The following is a 27,625-nucleotide window of genomic DNA, read 5'->3' as shown; positions in this document are numbered from 1 at the left end:
GGCACCCTCCTCGGATCCAGCGTTATTCGAGGTGTCATCCTCGGATCCAACGTTATTCCAGGCACCCTCCTCGCATCCAGCATCATGCCAGACACACTCCTCGGATTCCTCGTCATGCTATCTCGAGACGGATCACTCCGCGGCGTGGATCAGATCGCCTGCACTCGGCTCCAGAGCAGGCGAATGCCCTAACATTGTGCTAATATCCCAGAACTATAACAGCCATTGTGTGTGGTCGCCTTTTTCTTTTGAATGGCTGGAAGGCAAGCTATTAAAATTGCCTTGCATTGTCTGTAGATACATAAAAAGGTTCGTTCGCAATGCACATATCACGAAAAACACTGACAGGTTTTTCGACTGGTTGTTAGCATGAACGGAAATATGCCAAGCACGCGATCACATCTGATGCTCCAAGAAAGTCGAAAATGCAATTGTCGCTGGCGAGTTTTAAGACACGCTCAGGTGGGGTCAGTTTGACCCTTCAACGGTTTTTATCAAATACATTAAGAACGGCATGGTGTGGTCGCGCCAACCTTTGCCTGGCTGTCGGCATTTGAATAGCAGATCTTTTGGTAGACAAAAGTCATATGTACCCTGTGAGATCGCTGGCCTATAGCCGATCAGTCAGACTGTGACTGTCAGCGCAGACGGCTTCTAGGGAATCGTTCAATCTGATGCGCCAGCTGAGTGTTAGACGAAGCCAGGCATCTCTGAGATAGCTTTCAGACAATACAGCAATTGAATTTTGGATAACAACAAATTTTATCGACCTGGGGTCAGAAGTCAAGGTCAGACCAAGGTCAGAACAAGAGCGTTTTTTACTTCAGAGCTTGCATTATGGCATAGTTTCTGATGCTCATTTCGAATTTCTTGATCACAGGGACCGCAAAAGACCTTGCCCTTGGATAAAGGGAAAGGAAAAGACCTTGGATATCTGATGTCTGTGTGCATTCTCCCTTTAAATATGTCCGAAAGCAGTTTACATTGCTCAGCAGCTGTTTGCAGCCGCTGTTGTTACTTGCGAGAATCGACTATGGGGTGTAGAAAGCGGTATGATAGGTATCACATATGGTGTAGCTTTTCACGCGAGTGTTCCCCAAGGCAAGCGCGACTCTAACATGTATTCATCGAAACGCGGTCAACGCAAAAGTTTCGCCATACTGAAGTTCTCTTGATGTTCTGCATTCACGCAGCCAACAGAGAATGACTGCCAAGTTTTGTACGCCAATTTTCAATCGCACCGAGACACCTCACGGGCTGCTTAGCTTTTTCAGTCAGCATAAAAAACAACGTTTATAGAAGAAACCAAATCAATCGGCGCGGTTCGCACCCGACCGACGTTTCTAATCCGGCCCTTAGTGCTGCTTTCGCAATAAGCTCTATGACTAATGCTGCACGCTGCTCATTTTAACACTTTGAAATTGTCCGTAAATGTTCTCCAACATCCCGTGTTCCCTCATGTTACCATTTTAAGTTGAGACACATGGCTTGCTGATGCAATATAAGAAAACACCAGATCGCGCTTGAGCTCATGAAATTTGCGAAGAAAGTGGTTCAGTCCACGGCTCAAAGCGGCGTTTCTCCTGACGAGCAGACTTAGCTCACAGGTTCATGCCAAAATGGTCGGTTCGTGAGCCAATTCACGATTCAGCTCGTCTATCACAAATTTGCTGAGAATACAAATCATTTCCACACCTCTAACACATCGCGTCGATTCATATTTCGAAACGCACGCCAGCCACCCTAGCCGCAAACTGCGGGTGATCTAGTTCACCATTATCAAATTGTTCTTGCTGAGTTACTGAGATGGTGCCACCAGACGTGCAGAATTGACGCCCTTTCCCAGTACAATCATGATTTGGGTGTCTTCCCCTGCATTCACCGTGCCAGCACTCGCATAGCAAAACAACTCATACATAGATACATAGATAATCCATCCTCGGACCACCGTTTTTGAACCATTAATACATTACTGCAGATCCCTGCCTTGAAGACAGTGACAAAGAATGTGCGGACGTCGCATGGCAGGTTGGGACGATGCAGTCTGAAGTAGTAATGAGAAGCATTGACGGTGGTTCGTTGCTTTCAGATCATCCAATCATTTTTGTCTGGTATCGTACGTCCCACCACAAAAGGGCGATGCTCACCCATCGTCGGGGGAGTCCGGCGCAGTGGTCTCACAGGGACATGGCAAGTTGAAAGCATTCCATGACACCATGACATTCCGCAAAACGCGACTGCCGGCAACATTCCGTAATTCTTGACTCTAGTTCCCTGCAAGACACTTTGTCCAAGCCCAAGGCGTGGGAGAGGGACTTCCACGGTGCAGGACTCACTTAGATATGACATTGGACGGCCAGAAGACCTCTAGCAATCAGCCCGCGAAACTTTCTGTCCAATGAGACAGCCAAATAACCTTGAAGTCTCATTATCTTATTAAACAAGGCCAGACCAGCAGTACAACGATCACAATTTCACCAAGATCACTCTGAACTTGGCTCAGCAGATATGACACAGCACGCGCTAGTCACGGCAACTCAACACTACACCAGACTCCTACGCAAGCGAACCGCTGCCACCGATAGAATACAGCGCGGATCCAACGACGCATTCGACTATTCAATAACTCCCCGAAATATCATACTCAGTCAGTCAGGCTGCGGGGAACCCGCCCAGCGAGATGGCGCACGTTGTCGTGCGAAGATCGCTTTATCCCTGCGCCTCGACCCAGCACCACGATATATCATCCGTCAGGAGAGCCTTGGGCCGACAGGTGGCAGCACCGCGCCGACCGACCTCGACGCGTGCGCGCCGCATGCGCCAGGTCAACACCGGCCGACGAGTTTCGCATGGGCTCTGCAACGCCCATAGTCAATACAAACACCGGATTTGGCTGACGCGTTGCACACTATCCGCTCAGAGCCCCACAAGGATTATCTGGCAGCACCGTACGGGACACCCCACGCGGCCCCGGCGCCACTGGGCGTCGACCACACTCCATTTGGTGTTGATCAGGTGAGGCAGCTGATAATGCATAACCTGCCAGCCGACGAGGCCTGTGATCTGCCCGTCCGGACGGGGTGTGGGTGTTCGAGCGATGGTACCGGCTGACCTCTCGTCGTCACATACGATCGCAGCCGTGACCTGGCAGGCGGAAGGATGCCGACACGGACCGGCCCGCGCGGCCGCAGGGCCGACACGGATGGCGGACTTCACAAACGAACGACGGCTTCGGTCGATAGGAAGCGACGTGCGCAAACCCACCCAACTGCGTAACAGCGAGCGCAGAAATCACGCGTTTCGTTTCGGCAGGAAATGGATGAGTGAACGTGTTTCAAGACTAGGGTGCCCACCACCAAGGAGGCACAAGGACACCACCATATAAAACCTGTATGCCGGTGGGCCACCAAAAAATATGCATTCGTGATTTGACGATGTTCATAAACGTGCAGCCGATGGTCCCATTCTGAGCAATAATTTCGAGCCTGGCCGAAAGGAAACTGGCAGAACAACATGCATGCCCCCAGCTTAAGCTTCGCCAGAAACTAGACCTATCTTCGGCATGATTTCTGTATCGACAGATGACGGGCAGCCGTCCGCACGTAAGAATCGAAACGACCAAGCACCTACCGGCCCGATGGCATAGCCAGCTGGGGCTAAAACCGCACAGGCGCCGTGTTATTTCGTCTCGGCCTGGGGAGGCGGCCGGCCAACTGACTGTCTGCCACGATCCACCCGTACCACGGTCGCCGGAGGGTCGTCTGCAGCCGACACGAGTCGGCCCCGACAGGACCGTAATGTCGCGGGATCCACGCCCACCAAGACGGGTCCCGGCAGTAGACACCGACACGACGACCTCGCTCAGAAGGGTTAACGACGCAAAGCTCACTGCACCGGGTACAATCACAGCGCACTGGCGACTCCCGCCCGTCGTCGATGGCTGGCCGCCGCCAGCAGAGCGGCCACGGCCCAGAACCGCCGCACTCCAGCCGGACCGCCAGCCCAGGTCGGCGGACAGCAGCCACCGGTCTCATCTCACGCGGTCCGTGAGACGGACGGCGACGAGAGGGCACCGGGCGGCGACCAGACGGGCGCCGGGCGGCGACCAGCGGGCGCCGGGCGGCGGTCAGATGGCGCCGGGTGGCGATCAGAGGGCACCGGCTGGCGATCAGAGGGCGCTGGGCGGCAGCGGGTCGAAGGCGGGCAGCGGCGGAGCGAAGAAGACGAGGTGTGTGGTGAGCCAGTACATCATGATTGGCTGGGCGGCCGAGATGAGCAGCAGCAGGTACAGCCGCCGCTTGACGCCGCTGCCGCCCTGCAGGTCCTCCTGCATCGGTTGCAGCTGCACCTTCAGCGTTCGCACCTGCCGGGCAGTCGGAGAAGCTGGAGTACGGCTCGGCGCCCCCAGGGCGGCGAGAGGTAACTGGTTTATGATGACGCTGCCGTGACATTTTTTATGACATTGTGGCACCTGAAAACAAGCATATTAGGGGTGCGTGCAATGTCGTATGTCATCCGCCGTAAAGATATTTGCAGCTTCGCCCAACGTCGACTAAAAACGTGAACAACCCCTGAAAATACGGAAAATGGCAAACTACAAAAAAGGCCAATGCCCAAGTCTTTTAAGTATCTAGGACAAAAGGATGTAAACAAAGATACTGAGGACAAACTTGACTAAGGCATGCAAATCGCATGACAAGAAATACTTTGGAAATGTTTAACTTACCAAAAACAATGCGCACATGGCGCTACAGTAGAGCAGCACGCAGTAGTACCCAGTCCTGTCCAAAAACAGACTGGACAGCAAAGTAATTATCATCCTGAAAAATGAACTGAGGTTAGCTAATTGATCTGTCACGCATGAGAAAACATACGAGAAATTGGCCAAGTGCAAAGGTCGCGCCAATGAAAACGGCCATAGAGTGCAGTGAGGGCCTCTTCGGAATCAAACAGTGACAGGCAAGAGCTTCCTAGCATTCACTTCCGTTGCACACGCCTGGCCTGCTGAGATACAAGGAATCAATAGTTGGGTGAATGCCTATGCAAACACGAATGCACGACGGTTGCATATGAAGACTAGACCTGCAGTTACACATGCGCATGTTTACATCATGCTACACCAAAATGTCTTGACCCAATAGCGACTTTTAATGGTGTAGAAAGGTACCTTTAAAAATACAGATAGCTGAAAAAAACATCTGAGATGCAAACAAACACCTTACAAACGATAACACTCGATGCGTGCAGGATGCCGAGAAAATTATTCGCAGGTCGTTGAGTGGGATGAGGTTGAATGGGTTGAGTAAGTCAAAAGCATACAGCCATTCCACGCGGGCGTGACGCCCGGTCGAAACTCACCCCACGAACTTGTATCCGGAGAAGGCGATGATATCGAAGGTGCGCAGGTTGGTCTGTGTGTTCATGACGTACATTGTGAATAGCACGACCACAACTTCGAACACCAGCCAGGCGGTGGCTGAGCTGGCCTGCATGCCTAGCGCCTCGGGGCTGAACCTGCCGCAGCAGCAGACACCGGCGTCAGCAGGGAGGGTGGGGGGGGGGGGGGGCAACCTGTGAGTATCGACACCGCTAGCAGCCATCGGAGCGAACTTAGGGCTCGGAGCTTGTCGCTCACAAGGGCGCGCGCTCCGCCGCACTCACCTCTGCTGCTTGCCGAGCAGGAAGCCAGCCACCAAGATGTAGGTGATGAATGCCATGCTGGGGATGTAGAGGTCGGGGGCGTTGACTTCGTGCCGCGGCTGGATGGGCTCCTCCGAGCTGTACCGCACCGACCAGTCCTGTCCACCGGCAGCGCACGGGTCACGCCAACGGCCGGACAGGCGTACACACGCACGCACGCACGCACGCACGCACGCACGCACGCACGTGTGCACACACACAAACATACGGCGGGGGGACACAGGTGGCTATGTGTGAGCCCCGACAGGGGGGAGGGGGGAGCAGACACCGACTCCAGACACGCTGAACAGCAGCCGGTGCCCGCAGAGCGCGATTTGACTCGCGTCGCGCCGAAATTGGCCGACTGTATAGGAATGTGTGACATAGCGTCGCAATGGGCCGGGTACACATCAAGCATGTGAGCTGCAGCAGCTGCGCAGCACAGCGACAATGATGAAACGTAGTGCGCTCAAGTACGAGACGGACCAGGAGGCTATGAGGCATGACATTGTCCTTCACACATCCACACCCATCTCAATGCCAAAGCAAGGCTGCCACGTGCAACCGCCGCACCGCTGACGTCTAACCAGCCCCAGACACGCGGTTGCAGCCGACCGTGACGGACCTGACCCCCAGCACAGCCAGAGGCCAGCCTGCCGCCGCGCCAGCCACACTCTCCCACTGATCGACACCCGGCGTGCACTGGCCGCGTTCACGTCCGCCCGGGAGCGCGACGCCGCTCTCACCGAGTTGGTGAAGGGCAGGAAGAGGAGCCGCAGCTTGCGGCTCACGTAGGCCGTGTCCACCGCGAAGTAGTACTTCAGCCGCGAGATCGACATGTACTTCTCCATGCTCCGCTCCACCGCCTGGCGGCCCTGGCCCAGCACGTTCTGGCCGTACTGCATGGCCATGTCCTGCATCATCGGGTTCTGCAGCACGTCGGCGCCGGGGAAGGGCTGGCCGTACGGACTGGCCGGTGGCGCGCGCTGCTGCTGCTGCTGCGGCCGTGCAGACGGCGGCGGCTCGTACCCATAACCAGCATACTGGTGACTGCTGCGGCGGGTAGCCTGGCGAGACGCCGTCACGGCAGCTGGTGAGCACGCTTCAGAAGTTGTTGTTTGTCATGTGACAGCGATATGACTGCTTTGCCTCTTCAAACGCACCTTCAGTGAATTTTAATTCCAACTTTCTGGCTACAAGCATCACCATGTGCCAGTGCAAAATGAGCTGCTAGGTTCATAATTCAAAAATAAACCCACAATTCAGCAAAACAAGATTTCATGGATAAAAATATGATGGCATAGCCAGCCCTGCATCACATATCACAACATTTCAGTAATCAGAGGTTATGGTAATCAGTTCAGACAACAAGTATTCTTACCAGCATAGCCTCCATACTGACTGTACTGTCCCTGACTCTGGCCATATTGTCCCTGGTTCTGACCATATTGTCCCTGGTTCTGACCATACTGCCCCTGATTGGGCATCCCTCCTGGATCACCATACTGTCCATGGCTGTTTTGGTGGCCATACTGTCCATAGCCATCATAGCCAGGATCCATCTTCCACCTTGCAACTTGTGTCGATGTGCAAGATTTCAACCACTACTGCTCTGAAATGTTGTCATGCGGTGAATATTTGGTCACGCACAGACATTTGCAATATCAGTTGGCTGTCACCACAGCAGCCTCAATACTGCAGTTCTCAACTGGTTGAAACTCAGTATCACTACCTAAATGCAGATTGAAGTGCAGTAAGATTTTGCTTAATAAAGCAAAGCTTCTTCTGAGTATAGATGGGGGTTTTACAGCTATCCACACTATATTTATTTGGGTGCATTAAGACTTTGAGTCTTGAGTTTTGCAGCTATGCACACTAAATTGATCTGGGTGCATAAAGGCTTTGGGCATTCCAAACCGAAGACAGTATTGTCCAAAGAAAGGGTAAATCAATGCTATAGCTAAGCTCTTGTGAATACAGTGATAGCATGGCAAAGACAACATTCAACAAATTCAGGGCACACATTTCAGCACAACAGGGCACATTTAACCAGTGCAACAAGAACCCAGTCTAACCTAGGTATCACAATTGATGGCAGCCTCAAGTTTCATGACCATATACAGACAACAGCACACCAAGCTGATGATCTTGCCTAAAACCTCTGAAATCCACCATTTGTTGCTCATGTGAGTTCATGATACAGCTCATGTTACATATCAGTTAATGATACACCTCTCCGTCAGACATTTAACCAGTTATTTAGTATTTCTGTTGTATCTGGAACATTGGTTATCATCAGGACATCCATTTTTTAAAGGTCCGTGAATATGGGCCAAGAAGAGGGCCTGGAAGACCTTGAATTTTGGTTCTGACCTGTGGTCCTTAATGATTCAGTGCAGGGGACAGTTCTAAGAGCTGATCTTATTCAGTACAACAAAAAATTTGACAGGAAAAGCACCATTCATCCAGATGATCTCCTTTTTGGTCTTCTGTGGGCTCATAAACAATAGGCCATCACCTTTAACTCTTCTATAAGATGTCTCAGACAGAGGCAAAAAAGAGATTCTTCAGTCACTGATGTGATCCTGAGTCAAATAGCTTGCTTGAGCCTGTCCTCATGTCATTTCATATCTGCCATCCTTCAAGTCTTCTCATCCAATGACACTAGGAGCCAACATTCTTTGTTTTCAGGAGTGACTGCCCTACCTCAGGTCTGATTTGATTGCTCCTTTCCCCAGCATAAAACACACTCCATATGTGCCCTATACAGCCTATAGTTTTTTCTTCTCCACATGTGTGATCCTGTCAACAAAATCAACAACCAACAAAAATATGCACTATTTCTGACTGATAACCAGCTGCTTAACTCCCTCTTTGATTATAAAATTGGTGCACCCATAACCAGAAAACGTTGTTTTCTCCAGTACGCTCATGCAGAGGCAACTATTTGAGCCTTGGCTTTTTGGACCCTCACATATGTTTTTGTAATGAGGCCACAGAGTATGCCAATCTTTCTGGGATCCTCCACTTCATAACCAAATATAATCCTCAGCCTATCAGACAGGTAGCCCAACCAAGTTGAGGTGAGAAAACCTGGTTAAGTATTAAAAAGTGGACTGAGTATGGAAACTCACAAGGAAACAACACAGAAACTGGGCAAAAATTGCATTTGAACTTGAACATGACAGGACACTGCAGATCTTTTGACAATGACAAAACATTGGGCTGTTTATTTTTCCCTGCAAATTCATTATATACCCACAGCTCAGAGCTACCAAGAGGTGTCATAAAAATCCATAACTGGCAGCAGTTAGGATGAATTACACGAAACATTTGATGCACTGCTTTTGTCAGTGAGATGAGCAAAAAAAAGTGTACTATGAGAACAGCATATCAAATAATACCAACTTAACCATAATGATCAATCAAATGCAAAAATGGAAGGTAGATTCAATCAAATCTGGTTGGAATGAATGCCCACTGATCTCTTACTGTTACCTACCTAACTGGCAGGGCCCTCCGTGATTATGGCACGTTTTTAGCCTTGGGCATGACCCCCGCTGAGGTAGTTGGGCTCCAGAAAGCAGCAAATTCTGATCAAGTACGAACTTATTTCGCATTTACTCTATAAAAATGTCATAAAAACAAACCAGACCCCAGTAACACTCCAAGTGTGATTTTGACATTGCAGGTACCTGTTCAACAGATCATTGTCACGAAACTGCTTCGACGTGCATAATATAATTTTTTAGTTGCATGTAGATGCTATACAAACCACTGCGAGGACGACCCATGCAGATATATCGAAACCGGGGCCCGGGCCCTGCTGACCCTTCGATGAGTCGACCGGTCGCTGGTCCTGAGCCAAAGTTGCGTAGCAAACCTCCAACACACTTGAAGGAAATTGAGGAAAACGTGTCGAATGACAAAAAAGGAAAACATGCAATGCAACAAAAATGACATTTTTTTCCGAAAACGAGATATACCTGAGATAAACATGGGTTTTATCTAGCTTTTAAAATGTTTTTTCTTAACTCAAAGCCAAATTTTGATATTAAACTCATCAATTGGAATATAACAGAAGATCTTTGTATTAAGCAGAGAGCTTCCTCGGCATGGTGCTTTTTCGTTTGGTAGCTAAGAATGCGACATTTATAACGTGATTGTTACCAATACCCTGGTTTCTTCGTATGGACGGTAAGCGACAAAACGGACGAAACGGACCTCTTCTTGTCAGAATTCATCGTGGGGTAAGGGTGGGCGGTCGGGCGTGCTGTGTGTAATTCCTTTGTTCCCCTGTATGCCGTTTACTCAATGATTGGTATGTCACCAGGGCGTCGTTTTGTAATATATTAACTTACCATCATCTGATTTAATATTTTACGGTTTGCTTCCCATTGTCCTTACGTAACGTGCGAAGCTGTTGCCAGGCATGTAATCCAGAAATCAGAAAGTCGATGTGACCCTGGGCTCTAAAATGATGTGTCACAGCAGAAATTGTGGTGACGATTTGAGTATGATTTCACTGCCTAATTTTACACAGACTCACTTCTGCCAATGGTGCATAAAATTCATTCAGGGTACCAAAGCTCATGATTTGGTATGTCATGTGTGCTTGACCATGAGCCTGTAATGACCTAACTCAGGCAAGGCTAGATTTTGCTATATTTTCACAGTGCTGGTGTGGAAGAGATGTTTTCATATTGTGCTTGTCTAAATGTATCTCAGCAACAGGTCAGGGTATACATTGCTACCTGATGTTAAGAAAGAGCATTATACATCAATTATCATTTTTAGGGCAGAACATATGGTAATTAATCATAAAAGCAGGTCATCTAAACTCTTACCTTGGAACTTAAATGACTATGATAGCAAACATCTGAGCACAAACACTCAGTAACCACGACCCTGGCACCATTTCTAAGCGTGATCACAACATTACTGTGTGATCACAACATTACTGCGCATCAAGAACCATAAAAATGTATGAGGCTATAGTAACAAGAATTCAATAAAATGTGTTCTGTGCATATCCAAGCATTCTTCTATATTGTTTGTAGATTGGTCAACATGGTGGGGAAATATGATGTTTTTGCTTGGGAATGAAAAGCAAAATGAGAATATGGTGGCTAAACAAAACTTCTTAATACAGTGCATATATATGGCATGGAACATTGATGCCAATGGGACACTGGGTTGAAGGGGATAGGGTGGGTGTTAGGCTAGGTTAGGTTAGGTTAGGTTAGGTTAGGTTAGGTTAGGTTAGGTTAGGTTAGGTTAGGTTAGGTTAGGTTAGGTTAGGTTAGGTTAGGTTAGGTTAGGTTAGGTTAGGTTAGGTTAGGTTAGGTTAGGTTAGGTTAGGTTAGGTTAGGTTAGGACTATTCTGGCCTGTCTGTTTCATTAATGTACCTAGACTGAGATAAAAAACGTTTTTTCATTGCATTATTGTTACCTTGGTCCCATGCATTTTTTATGGTTCTTGATAAGCAGTAATATTGTAATTACACAACAGCAACACAGAAATGGCACTGGGGAGTGGAGGCGATGGGGGTGGGTGCGGCGCTCGGGAGTTCGCTATCGTAAATATTAAAATTTGAAGGTAGGAGCATGAATCTACCTGTTTTAAGATTATTTATGATATGTTCCACCTTAAACACAATGAATGGTGTACACTGATTTTTTCTAACATTAGGTTGCAATGTGTACCTACACCGGGCACTCAGATTTATGATGAACATGTGCTGACATTGTTGTGGAGATGTCGCTGCTATGCCTGGCTCATGCAGGAAATGATGTCTTTTTCATTGAGTGCTTTTGCTGCCCTAAAATATTTATAGGCTTGCTTGTTATCTATCACTGTTGTGTGTGTCATTGGGGCTTAGCAACGCACTCAGCTGCTGAGGCTATGTGGCATTGACTGCCTCCCACCCTGGCAGGAGGGCGGGCACCACAGGGAATCAAACCCTGTACCTCTGGTTTCCCAGACGTGCAGCGGTTAACCCAGATGTGTTAACCACCACACTACCGGCACCCCTAACTATTGCTGTTCTTCAGCTATTTCATGATGTGTTTGCTGATGGTACCATAGACCAGCCTGCTAAAAGTCCATCCACTGTTCATAAATCTGCATGGCAGAAGTGCACTAAGCATGCCACAGATATATGAAATTAATTTACCTAGTTATGCAAAGTTTGCAAATAATGTCTGCTTGAAAAACATACTGGGGCATTTTTACTTGGAAATACATTTACAACATGGTTCCTTGACAATTTGCTGTTAATGCACTGCTTATAGCAGTGTTTGTAGATGAGACTCAAAGTGCCCCAATTTACATTAGTTGTTTGGTGCATTAGCAAGGAACATTATTCATAAAGATTGGACAGTAGTGTTGGCATTATGCCTGGGAAAAAAACAGGAGAATGGGGATATAGTTGGGTTGATATTTTGGTAACATGCATGTATCTTCTGCTATTGTTTCAATAAAGGCATGTTGCTGAAATATCAACTCAACTACATCTCAATTCTCCTGGTTTTCCCCAAGAAATAAAGCTAATATGACTGTCTTATCTGTGCTCAGATGTATGGTGTGAATGCCCTGAAATTTTTGCCATGGTTCTTTTGGCAGTCTGGGTCATAGGCAGTTACATCACACAAGAACAACTCTGTTTACAGTGTAGTACAACTTGCAGCCTGTGTACTTGTGACCCCTGAAGTAATTACATGAAGTAACTGATTTGTCAAAAGAGCGATAATGGGGTGGAAGACATCCCGGTTTGTTACTCAAAGTAATTAGACCTTGGGTGTGAAGGCACGTAATTGGACCAGGCAAAATAACTACCTGGGCCTACATTGCCCCTTGGTTCATGATTGGTTTAAATGAAGCATGGTCCTGAAGCTTATTGGTTTAAATGAAGCGTGGTCCTGAGGCTTATGGAGAGAAAGATATGGAAACAAGGTAAACACCACAAAGTTTGCTTGCAAAAATCACTGTGAAATTTGAATAATGATCTGTAACACCATCACCTACATACTGCACTGGGTTGGGAGAAGGGAAACACCACACATCTCCAGACCTCATCCTGCAGAAGTATTTGCTTCCATAGGGTTCCAGAACTGAAGATGATAGGCCCTTGGACCATCTCAATTGGAATGTAAGGTTAATTTACCCCACTGTTAAAGGTATTTTCAGTGCATCCAATGCTCAGAGCTAAAGTGGTACTACAATAATATGTATAAAAACTGCTGTATTTATCTTGCTGGGGATGTTTGGGCTTTTGGGCACCCCAATTACAATGTTTCCATGGTGGCTGTGCATTTATCTTGCTGTGATGTGCCAATTATTACAGCAAAATTTTGAAGAAAAAGAATGACTCAGGCTGTGCTATTTAGCTATTTATTTGCACATTGACAAAGACTGGTGTCTCAGTGAGATTAAGCACTGGTTTGAGCATGAAAACAGTGCACGAAACTCAAAGTGCCGAGGTTTATGGGGTGGTTGCCCCCAAATTGTTGCCATGTTTTTTTGCAGTCTGGGTCATAGACAGTTACATCACACAAGAACAACTCTGCTTGCAGTGTGGTACAGGTTGCAGCAGGGGTACTTGTAACTCCTGCTGTAATGACATGAAGCGACTGTCTTTGCCAATAGATTGAAGCAATTCAAACAAAGCATTGCAAGCATGTAATCCTGTGGCACATCAGTGTGGGGAAAATTTCTGAAAGATGTAGCCTGCATTTGCATCATCCCAGGCACATAGTTTACGCTACTCACGCGTATTAACTCTCCCCACAGTTGTCCCGCACGGTAGCAGTCTACAGGCGAGATGGGTCTGGGTTTTGGGAACCTGCACAAATCGCGTGGCGTCGTCTCGTACCGGCTGTCGCCGTTCGAGCAGCGTGCCTTCGCCGGTATCAGCAAGGCGCCGCTGAACATGCTGAGGAGGATCCGCGGCAACGTCTTCACCGTGGCGCCCCGTGAGTGGTGGCGAGGGCCGGGGAGACGACAGCTGGGCAGCATCAGCCGCTGGGAACGTACTGTTGTCTCGGATAGGACTTCAACGGCGTGACTGTGGCCGTCTTAAGAGTATGATAACCAAATAGTTTGTGTCATTAGAACGGGATGTGACCTTTGCAATATGGAACAGCAGCTGTTCGTCAATGCCTCATAGTCAGTCTTTTAATCTTACGGCATTGCACGCAAACTATCTTAAAACCACGTGCATTCACTGTGTAAACTAGTTTGTCCTTTGCACTTGGGTAACCACTACAGTAAAGTGGCAGGGTCTTTTAGCCTGCATGTCGGCAAACCAACCGCTAAAATATTTACGGTGCTAGCAGGCAAAACCAAAAACAGAAGCTTCCCGCTAAGTCCGGTCTATGAAGCTCTCGGTCGACCTTGCCTGCCATGATGAGCCCTGCCATCACGTGATTGTCCCACACCACTGTCGGACCGACGTGTTTCCGACTGCGCATACAGACCTGCGCGCGTCCGTCACGCGTGGGCAGTCCCGCTACACCAGCCTGACGTGGTGCCCGCCGTGCCGCAGCGTTCCTGGCCGCCTACCTGCTGTACACGTGGGGTGAGGCCGAGCACACCCGGCTCTCGCGCAAGAACCCGGCCGACTACGCCAACGACGTCTGAGCCGGAGTGACGGCCCGTGTAGAGCCGGACTGACCGAGCCGCCGGTGTAGCGGCGGCGGCGACTGCGGGCCGGATGGTCGGCCGCCGCCGGTGCAGCGGAGACGGCGACTGCACGCCGGATGGTCGGCTGCCGCCGCCGCCGCCCGTCCCCGCTCGTTTTGTGTAGATATGAGATGTGCGGTATTGTAAGGCGGTAGTGAGGAGTAGGAACCATGTGGTCCGTTTCAGATTTATGAAATAGACGGCTTTGTTCTCCTATTTCCCACCATGTCCGATGATAAGGGTTTAATGACTGGCTGAAATATACTGCTTCTGCCGGACGATGGTGACAAAACTGGTGTGATTTGGACGAGAAGCAAGCTAGTGCAACATACGTCTTCAATGGTACAGCGTGTCCAACGCCCACTTCAGTGACGTAGAGCCTTCACCATTGTCAGGTCCTACCCTATGCTGTTATGACGAGAACAAATGGAAGGCACGCAGCGGTGACCAAACATCGCCTGCTATTTTGTTTTAGCTCCGGGACATGACAACCGTGTTCCCTGTCTGTAAAAACCGTGTCCACTACTTGACTGATGTGTCGGGACGCGCCATGTAAATCCCAAATTTGTGGTGGGATTAAAGTGGGGTTAATCCCGACTCGTCAACTGGGGATACTCCGTCTGGAACATCGCCTCGTCCAACACTGTCCATTCCCACCCGGTTATTCAGAGCGCAACACGCACTTTCCCCAATAACTCATCCAAACAGCTCAAAGTACGTCATTTGCAATGCTCCTTTGCCAGTGCTGTAGGAAGAGGATAACCCAATTTTTATCTGGGCTCTGGGCCTCTCGCCCCCCTCACGCGGATCTTTTAACTCGCGAGGGCAGCCGGTTAAATATCCTTCGCCCAGGTGTGGGTCAGTTCAACCCCTTGGGATCTTAAGGACTTAAGAAAGCCAGAAACACCAAATCACAGGGTCGGGTAACCCGTACGTTGACTTGGCAAGATTTATGGCCCCTATGTCATGACCTTTGGGTCAAAGAAGTCCAAATGTCAAACTTTGCACTACCTTTACTTTACCTTTACTTTGCCTTTGCTTTTCACCTCTCACCTTACCTTTGGATCTTGGCGACTACCCCACGAGATTGGTTTGATTTTGTGCTTGAATCGACGTCAAGGTTACGCTAAGCGGTGAACTCCTAAAAACAAAATGAAGACTTGAGCCATTTTAGGTCCGTGACCTGCGCCGCCCTTTAAGAAGTGCATGAAAGATGTATTTTACATATCATCAACAAATTTGAAATAAGCGCCAGAAACTACTTCGTGCAGCAAGCTCCATAGTAAAACGCGGGTTGGTTTAGAACTCGATCTGACCTTCCTACCTGACCTAAAGTCGATGGAATTATCAGAGATGTATGGCTTCTCCCAGCACTCTGTTGTTTCAGGCTGAACGATTCTCTACGTCTTGCCTTCGCTGAAGGCCACGACCTGGCCTCGACCTCTCATAGGTCGGCAACGTTACAATGTACATTAAAGTTGCATACCAAGAGTCCGCTATTCTAATCGCCTACAGCTATGCGCAGTTTGGCACGGCTGCAGCGCGCCGTAAGGAAATTATCCTGCAAAAACCTTCAAGGCGGGCGAGAGAAGTGATTCCACCCGGGTCGGTGCTAAAATACGTAGTCTTGCTTTGCGCTGTGCTACATCGTTAAGTCGGGAAGTGTCATTGGTGACACGTCAGCATTCGACTTTCTCCACGTTGGCTGCCCTTGCTAGCCGAACCAGCACGTCCGTCCACACGTAACCATTTCGCCGCGCGTCGCATCCGACCACGGCGGTGCGCCACCACAAACAGAGATCGGCTGTGGAGAGTGTATTAAAACGACAACGCCGAACGGAGGCTGGATGGCGCGACACGGCCCGGGTCTGTGGCTCCCAACTCACCTGAGCGTGACTCCAGACCTGAAACACGGCAGAGTTAACCCGCCCGCCACCCGCTGAGACGGAGAACACGCTGCGACTGCTCAGGCGCCGGCCGGCGCCCCGCGCCAGGGGCGGCAGAGACCTGTGAACCAGTACTGGCCGTGAGGACCGCCCGGAGCTGGCCACTGGCTTCCATGGCGAACTGACGAACGACGGCAGACCGCGAACAGTAGAAGCCGCCAGTTCTGAAACCGATCGCAGTACACGAAGCGTCAGTCCAATTACCGCCGCTCTTGTCCACCTCCGACCGGTGGCGCACCGCTCCTCCACCTGCGGAACTGCTGCTGAAAAGAACACCGAGTCTCACCACCTGTGGACAGAGGCCGGACGTTCGGGGCACCGACAGCCGGCCGCCCGGTGTCGCGTGGGAGCCACAGAACGGGCCCGGCCGGGCGCAGGTGGTCCGAAGAGCCCGGGCGTCGCGACAGCAGTTCCCGGCTGCGAGCGGGCGGCACTCCGCTGCAGTCCGACGCGCCCGCCGTCGGCCGCTGCCTTGGACCGCTCCGCCGACCTCGCCTCTGACGAGGCTTCAGTCCAGCCGGACCCGCCGCTTGCGAGAGCGCGGCGAGGGCGTGGGCCGGCCATTCTGTCTTGATGTTAGTTATCCCAAGTTTTAGTTTGAGTCAGGCGCTTTCGAAGCAGCGCGCTCCGTACTAATCACGAGAAGCTGTCTGGCTTCGGCTGTGTTCGTCTTCAGCATCGTGACTCAGTATTGTTGGAAGCTGGTGCAGAGCATTCTGTAAGTTGAACACAACCGTCCTGCCTGCTCCTGATTCTTCCAGCATTCTGCATGGTATGGTCAACGTCTCTTGAAAATTGTTCATTGTTTACTTGCAGACAACTATCGAACAACCCTGCATTCGTTCTTCAGCCTCTGTGGTCTTGTGCATCTTTGATTCACCATATTGTAGAAGTTCGCTATGTACTGTTCGAGACATATAAATCTTCCACGTGATGAACTGCTGCGTTACTGTTTTTACCGTACGCAATCTTGCTTGCACGCATGACCTCACTTCTTGCACGACAAATTGTATGCTTTCTACCGTCTTCAGTGAGAATTGGTCTGCATTCCCTCCAGGCCGGATATACTCAAGGTGACGAAGTCTGCGGTTTTCAGCAGCGCATCCGGCTTGCGGGGTACGATCTGGCTTGCAGTGGACTATCTTCTTCATAGTGCGTTACCTCACATTTCCTCTCGGAGTGGATTCGGTTCCTATTGCTTTAGGATTCCACACATTCACGATGACCAATCACGTGAGCAATCTTGCAGTAAGTCGAATGTCTAGACAGACAACTCTGCTCCCCATGTCAGACAGCTTCTGCTTCTTCCCGTGTATCAGTCAGATTTAACTAGCATTTCCTCCTGATCGATGATGTTAAGCGTTGACGAAGTCGATGGTTTTCGGTAACTATTGGGCTTGTTTTGAATCCTTCCGCACGCAATGCACGCCATTATTTCTGATAGCCGATGCTAAGTCTGCTTGTATCGGGCTCAATCTGTTTCGATCGGTGTGGGCTCCGATCACCTACTTCCGTGACGTTGAAGTCGATGAAGTCGTTCCCACGCCTTGTGCCTCTGGCAGCAGCGGGCATGCTTGGTTTACTCATCACTTATGACTCATTGTCTCGCAGCGGAAGAACTTATTTGCTCGCAGTCCTTCGCACGCAGGCGTGCTTCAGTCCACGGTCTCGATCCACTTGCTCCAGCGAACTTACATGGTTCGACTCGAAACGCGCGGCCAACCGCCCGTCCCTGATCTCCCCCGATTCGCCCACAACTCCATCCAGCCACGCCGCGCAGACAGCACTAGAGGCACGCGAGCCGCTGAGACGCCCGCCCAGTGGAACATGAAATGAATAAAGTCGCGATGACTACACACACGCAATACCACTTTGCACTAATGCAGCAAAAAGGAGACACACCTGTCATAATGGGCCGCGTGTGTGACGCCGCCTGGTCGAGACGGCTCAAACCGCACCACTTTCTGCCTGTCCCACGCCACCAATACCACACCAGCCGGCCAGCAGCAGCGCAGGGCAGGCGCACGTGATCTCTCTCTCCTCCCCGTTCAGCACCCATCAGTCGCCTTTGTATAGCGACCAGCTGCCAGACACCGGCACCGTCCGCCGCTGGCACACTGTCCGGTCCTCCTGCGGCGGCCTCCCGGCGCTGGGCGGCCGGCTCAGTAGCGCGCGCCCCGGTGCCAGCTGCCAGACACCGGCACCGTCCGCCGCTGGCACACTGTCCGGTCCTCCTGCGGCGGCCTCCCGGCGCTGGGCGGCCGGCTCAGTAGCGCCCGCCCCGGTGGCGGCCGCGACCGCCGCGCGCGCCACGCGGCGACGTCTGCTCGCGGTAGCCGCCGGCCCGATCGCTGTACTTGCCGCTGGGCGGCTGGTACATGCGCCGGCCGTCCTTGCTCTTGTTGGCCGAGTCGGCGCCGCCGAACGTGATGGGCACGCGGCGCTTCTCGCCGGAGCGCGCCGGGGCCGGGGCCGCCGCCGGCTCTGTCGCCTTCTGCTGCGGACGGAGGCCGGCAGTCAGCCACCAGCACCGGCGAGCGATCAGGACTGCCGATGCCCACGCTCGTCGGTGGATAGCCAACACACGTACATATAAAAACTGCAGCCAGGACAGACCAATGTTGAGCCCAAACAGTAATCAGACGCACATGCATCGCAGGCAAAGAACATGACCCGTCACTGTTCGCCGAACCCTCCTAAACACCATTCTGGACCCTCTGCAACAGAACATCTCCCCATCCACTAAATAAGTAGCACAGAAGAAACAAACGCAAACAACAGTTGCATACACGTACCCCTGCAGCGGTGCCCGTCATCGGCTTCCAGGAGAGACTGATGGTGCTCTTGTAGCTGGGCGGCGTGTGGAAGAGGTCCTTGATCATGGTGTTGATGTTGGAGGTGGTCTTGAGCGCCACGGCGCGAATCTTGTTCTCCTCAGACTTGAGGTCGGCGTCCTTCAGCGCCTCCCTCAGCGACTTGATGTAGCCCTGCGTGCCGCGCGCCAGGTACTGTAGCCTGTGCGAGAGGACACACGTGCAGCTTCAGGCAACAGCGTGACCTGCGTTCTCACCAACGGTCCAGATTCGGAAGGAGGCATCTTCGCGGCCAGGCAGCTACGCCACCACTTGTGGGTCTACAAGACTCAATGCTCCGACACCCAATGGTGACTTCTCCAAGTTTGGAAGCAGCGACTCTAGGCCACATAGCGCCCACACTCCCAAGTAGCCATCCGCAGCCTGTCGCGGCAAAGATGCGGCTAACGCACCCCACAAAACACCGCCCGAGCTTCAGACGCCGGTGGGAGCCGACGTCGCCGCCACCCTGCCCCGCTCTGCCCTGACCCACCCCAGGCCGCCGCCGCCCGCTGACCTGAGTCGGAAGTCCTTGAGCCGGTCGGCGTCGTCGGTGAACCAGGCGGGCGCGCGGCGCGCCAGCTGGTGCAGCGTGAACATGAGACACTCGATGTGCGAGAACTCGAGACTGGGCGGCTCGGCCACGGCGCCGTTCTCCTCGGTCGGCGGCGGCGGCAGCGGCATGCGCTCCTGCACAGGTCACGGGGCGCGGTCAGAGCGGTCCTCGGCCGAAGCCCTCTGAACAGCCGGGACGGGTGGCCCTGGCTGCGGCTTACGAGGACCGCCACGTCTATCACAGTTGGCACGCTGCTGGCGCCGTTAGCGGACATCTGATCGATGGCTGCAAGGGGTGTGACCCAAAGTTACGGTAACAGCAGGACAAAAGCAATAATACGGTTAGATGTGGCCAGAAAGTCACATTCACATCAGTTGTGGCGAGCCACTGCCTGGTCACATTCATGAATTACGATGCGGTCTGCTAACAAAAAACACTACTCCACTCCAATGTTTCTATATTGTTATCACCAGCAACAGCAGCCAGTCCCGACACACGCCAACACAACAGCAAACCAGACCCTTGTCCAGCGCGCAGTCCCACCCACCCTGAGCGCGGTCCGGGGCGCGGCGCCAGCACTCACCCCGAATGCGGCCCGGGGCGCAGCGACAGCACTCATCCCAGATCCCGAGCGCGGCCCGGGGCGCGGCGCCAGCACTCACCACAAGCGCAGCATGGAGCCGCTCCAGGCGCGCCTCCACGCCCTCCAGCTCGCCTGTGTACTGGGCCATCTCGGCCAGAGGCTTGAGCAGCTCCAGCTGGGCGTCGGCCGGCAGCTGGCCCAGCCGCGGCACCACCGCGTCGATCAGGTAAGCCACAAGCTGCGTGGCCCGCGTCTGGCGCTGAGGGGAGGAGGAGGGGGTCACAGGGTCAGACGGGAGGCGATCGGTGAGATGGCAGGCGCTGTTCAGTTCAGTACAGACCTATACAGCTCGTAATCGTCGCGGGTTTACGATCAATAATTTGATTACATAAATGTTTAGCACTTGGCCTCAATAAACTTAGCAGGCCCACCCCAACCACTGAGTGAGATACTCGACGCCCACAACACACAGAGACTGCGATTCACCCCCACCCTTAGACACCGCTCAGTCTGTCCCAGCCCGGTAACATGACCCGACTCAGACCCAGCCGACGCTCCGAACCCGACCGTGTCAGCAGCGGCGTGGCGGCGGCCTTACCGACACGAAGCGCACGGCCTGGCGCACGCAGAGCAGCAGCTTGTCGCGCGCCTCCGGGTCGGCGAGCTCCACCTTGGTCAGCGGCGTCCAGCTGGTCGCAGATGAGCTGCAGCAGCTGCTGGTGTCCGCTGACCGTGCGGCCCGTCTGCGTGCCCGACAGGATGTCCACGAACTGGACGAACTCTTCGCCAGTCACGTCCTGCCAGAACAGGAGTGAGCATGTGATCTGTGTGAGGTGTGCAGGTACCTGATGTGGCTGGCAGAGACTTTCAACAACAAACTGCGTTGTGTCTTCCGAGGCGTAGAAACAGCCAAACTGTCCAGCAGCGGGACGCGGAAGCCAGATTGTCAACTATGTAATCACAGAAGTCAATCAGACCTTCCTGGTTCTATGGCTAGCATAGCAGCGCACCTTGAGTGACTTTTTGGTTTCATTCCAGAGTATTTCCTGCGCCTCTTTGGTCATGACGTCGGAGTCGAATGTTTTGACCTTCGCAGCCAGGTACTTGATGGCCCGCTCTCGAATTAGGCTGTCCTCCATTTCCTCGGACTGGATCTGAGAGAACAGGCCGTACAGCGTCCCTGCAAGAAGACCCGCGTGACACTGAGGGAGGCGGTCAGCAGCGTTCATAGAAGTTGCTGTAGATTGTGTGTGTGTGCGTGTGTGTGTGTGTGTGTGTGTGTGTGTGTGTGTGTGTGTGTGTGTGTGTGTGTGTGTGTGTGTGTGTGTGTGTGTGTGTGTGTGTGTGTGTGTGTGTGCGTGCGTGCGTGCGTGCGTGCGTGCGTGCGTGCGTGCGTGCGTGCGTGCGTGCGTGCGTGCGTGCGTGCGTGCGTGCGTGCGTGCGTGCGTGCGTGCGTGCGTGCGTACGTGTGTGTGTGTGTGTAAAATGATGCAACATACACCTAAACAGAAGTATTCCAGCTTCAAACATCTGCATAGATCTGGTACATTCCCTATCCAAAGCCATTACAAAAACTACACCGTAGCATGCCTTGCAAAAGTACATGCGGTCAGTGGTATCATGCTGAAGGGACACTGCACCTATGCTGGGTGTGTATAGTGAGCGATGCATCGCTGGCTCCGGCCGCCAACTTAAATCGCCGTTCCTGAGTTTCAGGTAATTTTCAGGGTATCCAGACCCCTGTACACTGTTGCCAGGTTAATTCCCATTATTTAATTCAGGCTAATTCTCAGGTTAATTAAATTTAAAAAAATAAAAAAACACACAGGCCAGGTTAATTCTCACTCCCACACACACACCCATTCACATCTTTGAGGAAATTTGGGATATCTTAAGGCTAAGCCATTCATGTAAGAAAAATGCTGAAATTTGAATTGTTCTTCCATGGAAATAGCATGGTACGTTGGCGTTGTCTGTGGCTGGTTTAGGCTCACTTGATACTTGACAAGAATAAGGATTGGCTCTCAGTACAAGTACAGTGATATTGCTCTGTAACTGCCGCGGTCAAAACGGACGCAGCGGCGCGAGTGCCTGTCCGCCCTCTGACACAACAGCGGAATGTGGACCATGGCCGTGGCCACACCCTGGTGGCCGTACCCTTGGCGTCGATCTTGAAGAGGACGGTGAGCGAGCTGTGCACCTCCTTGATCTCGGAGGTGTCGTCCGACTGCAGCAGCTGCGCCAGCACGTCGGCGATCTTGGGCAGGAAGGTGCGGCTCTCGCGGCACAGCTGCGGCAGGTCCTTGATCGCCTGCTTCCGGATCTGTCGGCGGCCGGCCGGAGCGGCGTCAGGGACGCGCCCCACCCCGTACAGACGCGGGGCATACCAGCAGTGAGGCGCTCCAGTTGGCACTACGGATGGATAACTGTTCGGACTTCCATCCCCGTCTCGTCTGTCAGTACACACATAGAATCGCCAGTGTATCTATTACGAAATATGACTATCGATGACAAGTTTTTGACGTTATTCGCTTAAATATTATCATACTAGCAAGAAACACAATCTAAGTAATATCCAGAGGGCTAAACTTCAATACACCTTCATGAGACAACGACCTCCAACTCGCAGAAGACATGATGACTGGGTCCTGTTGCTAGACCTGAAAATATTCTCAGCTAGTGCAAGGATCCTTTCAGTCTAAAGCTCGCCTTCACAGCACATGAGGCATGAACATACCGATGTATCTTCATCTTCGCAGAGATCTAGAATGGAGTCAATGGTCTGATCTGCCAGGCTGGGGAAATGCTTGAAAAAGCGCGCGATGAACTGCGATGCTAGCCGCTTCTCGTTGGCGTTCCCTTTGACTGCTTCCAGGATCTCCAGGTACTCCTTTTCATGCTGGAAACAATACAAACCGTGAACATCCTTGAAAATCCACGTCCTCCACATACACCAATGTCATGCACAGATGTCAAGCCTACGTGATTTAGTTCTTATATGACCTAGTTCCTGTTCAGTATTATCACACAGAGCACACACACTGAAACATGCTTTATTCTCCTAATATATGCAAAACTTCAGAGGAAATGTTACATGAGCATTCCACCAGGGCCTTTTTTATAAATTTATCCCAAATGGTTTGCATGGGTGACTTCGGATTCGGAGTACCTGCTAAGCATGGCTTGTTGCATGTACCCCGAACCCACCAGCCAAGCGTGCCATCCAGTTCAACAGCTAATTTTGCCTCTGCCCTTTCGCCGGACAGGAATGCCGAGGGTTTTACGTGCCGCACAATGCTGCGACACGGCCGCCTCAGGTCTGGGTTGAGCCTCGTTGGCCAGTTGCCAGCTGGCCTTTCCATTTCAGTTGTGTCAAACAATGCGCCCACTCTGGGACTCGTACCCAGTGCCGCTGGATTACGAGTCCGGCATCTTTCCCCAAGACCACGGAGGCAGCAAAGCAGCTTTTTAGCAGCTTTATTCTACCAGAGCCATAGTACAAGACAGTGATAATATTCCTCCCTAACAACCTCCCATTTGTGTTTTTTTTACTGATGACCCACCCTGCTCCAGCTCAGCTGAAGATCTTTTTCAGCAGTGTTTCAATATTTTGCCAATTAAGTGATAGGGATGTCAATATTGTCATGCTTTTACACCCCCAGGTTGGGCACACTGCCCATTGCCCCTCCCCTTGCTCAAAATTGGCCAATCAGCATTAAACTAGGTGGTGGTCAACCCAGTATCTAGGTGTCCCAGGCTGGCAAAAACCTGACAGGCAGGTCAGATGTCTGAGTTTGAATTCAAAGGGTAATAAATCATTCATCAACCAATTGCTCCTACCACACCCTACTGGACCAATGTTGGATGCTACTGTTAGGGACAGCATATCAAAAATCTGATTAAATGCATGACATTATCCTTAGAGTGAATCATAGATGCATGATGCATGTTCACTTGTATAAAGACTCACACCACACCTTAAACTCTGGTTCAATCCCCACCATCCCAATGGCAACCAACATGAAATGGTGATACAGAAAGGCATCTATTGGACTCCGAAGTGTTAGGTTAATGAAATACCAGAAGTGATGAGAGGCCCAGACAGCATGACAATAGGATGTGATCTACAATGTTCAAATCTTGTACAGCATTAACATCATTGCAGCATACTGTATAATCATTTATAACATCACAATATCACTTTTGATATTGAAGACATCAGAATGCTTTGAAGCAGGAGCGTAATTTCACAAAATAGGTGAGAGGACCGTGTTGCCAAAAGACTAATTCCCTGCACACAATGCTTATATGACATTCATCCAAATCTGGAAAATGTGTACACCAAGTTCAGGCTAGAACAAAGTAGGCTGAATTTGCATTTTATATTGTTTGTCAATACAGTAATTTCCAAAATACATATCCAACAAAATTCAAAGCAAAGCTTATTTGAAAATCCAATAACCTTATCCCACCCTCAGCTTGATGCATGCATGTTCCAGTGCTATTCTCCAAGTCAATAGGATTTTAAAACACACTCAGCTGCTTGGGCTATATGTATGGCATCACCTGTTTCTCACCCCACCTGGAAGGGTGGAAACTGCAGGGAATCAAACCCAGTGCCTCTGGTTTCCCAGATGAGCAGTGGTTAACACAGGACATTCCCCCAAAATATATCACTATCCTGGACACCTGAGCAACATCTGCTAACATGTGCAATTTGAGCCCAACAGTTGTATGCATGAGGCCAGGCCAAATTGTGCTGAATTTTCACATATCTTTTTGTAAAAATGTTAAGACATATTTAGGCCTTAAATTACATGCACAGCACCCAGTTATCTTGAAACATTGGCTATATATGAGCTGACACTGATGCTGACAGCTTGCTGAACACCAAGAGATTTAAGATATGAGTACCTTGAAATTGTTGCAAACATATTGCTGTGCTCTGAAAAGGTTGCTGCTATGTCACTGGCCTTGCTCTAAAATTCTCATCATGGGTACAAGGAAATTGCTGTTATCTGGACCCAATGCTCAGCACACCAACTTCATGTGACCATGTTACAGATTTTTTGCTGACTGGTCCCAGCATGTGACCCAACATTGCCCACAGCATGCTGCATGACTGGAATCACCTTCCTCGGAAACCTAGAGAACAAAAATTCCAGTGCAATTTCCTACACATGCAGTGAGTGCCATGACCTTAGAAAGCTCTCTTCAGAACTGCTAACATGATTATTGCGGACAAACCACAGAAGCTTCCTAGCTCCTGCCCACAAGGTTATCTCAAGTGCACACATCAACATGGTGGCACAAAAATTTCTGAAACTTAAAAAATTAATTAATGCCATGTTACACAAGCATACTACCAAAACAGTGACTGCGTATCGCGCTCCAAACAACTCACATTTTTTGCCTGGTCTTTGGCGCTGCTCAGAATTTCAAAGTTTTTGTACAATCTTTCGACGATGTCCATCTCGGCAGCTGGTTTGAAATCTTGCTAACACACCAAATGACGATTTTCGGTTATTCTAAGGCAAATCGATGGGTGAAATTCTTCGGATCCTGCATAAACATCAAATATAGGCGATCCAACGGCCGGCAACCACCCCAGCACCGGAGAACACGCGGCAGTGTTTTACAATGGCGATGCCAATGACTTGGCGACACTAGCGTCATGACATATTGAAAATACTATTTGTACAATCATTTATAATTATAGCCATAAATTAGACAACAATTAAAGCTAAGAAACTCAAAAATATATATTTCTTAACTGAGCTGTCTATTATTGAAAGAAAAGTTGCTGTTGATATGCATTTAAACATTTCCAACTAATCCCGCTAGGGTTTAAGATGTTGCGTTTCCCTTCCGAAAACGTTTTTACGAGTTTGTGTCGCAAAAGCGGCAAAATGTGAGGAAGTGAATGGAAGATGAATGGGTGATCGAAAGAGCGAAGCAAAAGCGTGGGTAGGGGGTAAGGGGTTGTGTACCTCCCCCCTCAGGTCCCGAGGAGTCCTTCGGCCCCCAAAAGCTACGACTAAGAGCCCGATTTGGTAACCCAAGGGCTTGGGAGGGGGGGGGGGGGGGCAGCCGGAGGTCGCATTCGGGGACACCGGCCTGCGCGGCCAGGCGCTCCCATGGAAGCTAGCGGGCCCCGCGCGCTGTCCCCTGAGTCGGCGAGGGCTCATATACCCTACATGCTGGTCAGACACCACCAGTAACCCAAAGTCGGCTCAGAGGAGCCTGAGGGCCCATTTCCCAAGCAGGGACGGAGCCTAATCCAGCGATTGTGGACCCCAACGTCTGGTAGGTTCCCGCAGCGCCTAACAGATTGTCCTTTGCAAAGGGCCTCGCGTGGACCAGGGGTAATGTTCAGTGAGGCCTGAAGAGGTATCCAGGCGGCCCTTTGGAACCAATAATCAGGGGCCAGGTCTGATTGGAGGCCGTAATGACACGAAGGGCGGGTTATAGGTGACAAAGAATCGCGGCCCGTAGGGACGTGACCTGAAATATAAATCAGAAAACCTCTTGCACTGCTACAGGATCCCTGAGACATTGAGAGTGTCTAAGTTAAGCAGACCAACAACATCAACACAGAACAGTTGGCTTCCTGTGAGTCTGAACCTTGGAGGCCCAGTCCCCAAGCAGGAGCAAGGACTGGGGGCCACGCTTCACATTGGTTTGGGTTCCTGAAGCAATGTTTGGCACCCCTGTGTCGGTCATGAACTCGCAGCACCTAATAAGGGGTCACGTGTCGGCTGGTGGCCCCGAGTCGGTCACGGGTTTTGAGGGGGCCCTGTAGACTGCGTCACCTGTAGGCGGCGCCAGTGAAAACACGCCTGCCGTCCCATCCGCTAGATGGCACCGTGCCCTATGCAGTTTCAGGTTTCACTTGGAATTTGTCACGCTAACTCCGCCAGCTGTACCTACAATCATTTCCTACCCTTTAAATTATTTCTTCACGCCGACAGAAATAGTTCCAACTCGTAAAGACCTTTCATTTGGCGAATTGTTTCACAATTTCGTATATGCCTTTCGTCAGCGCCAACAGATATGCTATGCAAACATCCGCTCCCTCTCTCACCCCGCGACACGCACATGCGACGGTCGGGCCGCTCGGTGCTCCAGCGACTGCCGAATAAACCTTTGGTGTTAAGATACGCGCTCAAGAGTTAGTGCCCACACGCACAACAGTCCAAGGACGTGCTGAAGGGACCCTTTGCACCAAAGATAAAGCGTCCGATTGGAAGGTTGAAGGGCCCGAAGGATTAACCTAGGTCATCTTAAGGGCGTCACATGCCCGTAAAGCCGTGACCTCAAATGCCA

At 50.9% G+C, this 27,625-nt stretch overlaps 3 protein-coding genes across 9 annotated transcripts; 1 reads left to right on the top strand and 2 right to left on the bottom strand.

Annotated features, from left to right (window-relative positions):
- Nucleotides 1–1,444: 1,444 nt before the first annotated feature.
- On the bottom strand, nucleotides 1,445–9,554 carry Yif1 (Yip1d-interacting factor 1). 5 transcript variants are annotated; one of them, XM_037214135.1, is made up of 7 exons: nucleotides 9,511–9,554; nucleotides 7,061–7,291; nucleotides 6,426–6,746; nucleotides 5,662–5,798; nucleotides 5,359–5,514; nucleotides 4,727–4,820; nucleotides 1,445–4,363 (listed from the first exon to the last, which is right to left on the bottom strand). In XM_037214135.1, the coding sequence occupies exons 2-7, from the start codon at nucleotides 7,226–7,228 to the stop codon at nucleotides 4,169–4,171; spliced, it is 1,071 nt and encodes a 356-aa protein (XP_037070030.1). In that variant the 5' UTR covers nucleotides 7,229–7,291; nucleotides 9,511–9,554; the 3' UTR covers nucleotides 1,445–4,168. The 5 variants fall into 5 exon arrangements, with proteins under 5 accessions (XP_037070030.1, XP_037070029.1, XP_037070033.1 ...); XM_037214134.1 differs by having other exon boundaries at nucleotides 9,455–9,541; XM_037214138.1 differs by having other exon boundaries at nucleotides 7,061–7,286; nucleotides 9,511–9,539.
- A 316-nt stretch (nucleotides 9,555–9,870) lies between these two features.
- UQCR-Q (Ubiquinol-cytochrome c reductase ubiquinone-binding protein) lies at nucleotides 9,871–14,654 on the top strand. 3 transcript variants are annotated; one of them, XM_037214139.1, is made up of 3 exons: nucleotides 9,871–9,929; nucleotides 13,472–13,653; nucleotides 14,226–14,654. In XM_037214139.1, exons 2-3 carry the CDS (start codon nucleotides 13,503–13,505, stop codon nucleotides 14,318–14,320), a joined length of 246 nt encoding a protein of 81 aa, XP_037070034.1. In that variant the 5' UTR covers nucleotides 9,871–9,929; nucleotides 13,472–13,502; the 3' UTR covers nucleotides 14,321–14,654. The 3 variants fall into 3 exon arrangements, with proteins under 3 accessions (XP_037070034.1, XP_037070037.1, XP_037070036.1); XM_037214142.1 differs by lacking the exon at nucleotides 9,871–9,929 and adding an exon at nucleotides 9,943–10,000; XM_037214141.1 differs by lacking the exon at nucleotides 9,871–9,929 and adding an exon at nucleotides 12,364–12,634.
- Nucleotides 14,655–16,164: 1,510 nt separating this feature from the next.
- Nucleotides 16,165–25,919, bottom strand: cass (apoptosis inhibitor cassowary). The gene is given in 10 exon segments (XM_037215463.1): nucleotides 16,165–18,805; nucleotides 19,104–19,323; nucleotides 19,678–19,850; nucleotides 20,379–20,558; nucleotides 20,898–20,975; nucleotides 20,977–21,096; nucleotides 21,310–21,479; nucleotides 22,457–22,622; nucleotides 23,037–23,198; nucleotides 25,704–25,919. Coding segments are annotated over 10 exon segments (1,569 nt in total). The 5' UTR covers nucleotides 25,773–25,919; the 3' UTR covers nucleotides 16,165–18,574.
- Between the last annotated feature and the right edge of the window lie 1,706 nt (nucleotides 25,920–27,625).

The sequence above is a fragment of the Pollicipes pollicipes genome, unplaced genomic scaffold (genome assembly GCF_011947565.3).
Source record: "Pollicipes pollicipes isolate AB1234 unplaced genomic scaffold, Ppol_2.1 Scaffold_3447;HRSCAF=4054_pilon_pilon_pilon, whole genome shotgun sequence".
Lineage (NCBI taxonomy): Eukaryota > Metazoa > Arthropoda > Thecostraca > Pollicipedomorpha > Pollicipedidae > Pollicipes > Pollicipes pollicipes.
The sequence above is the reverse complement of the archived record's forward strand: the minus strand, read 5'-3'. Positions and strand labels throughout refer to the sequence as shown.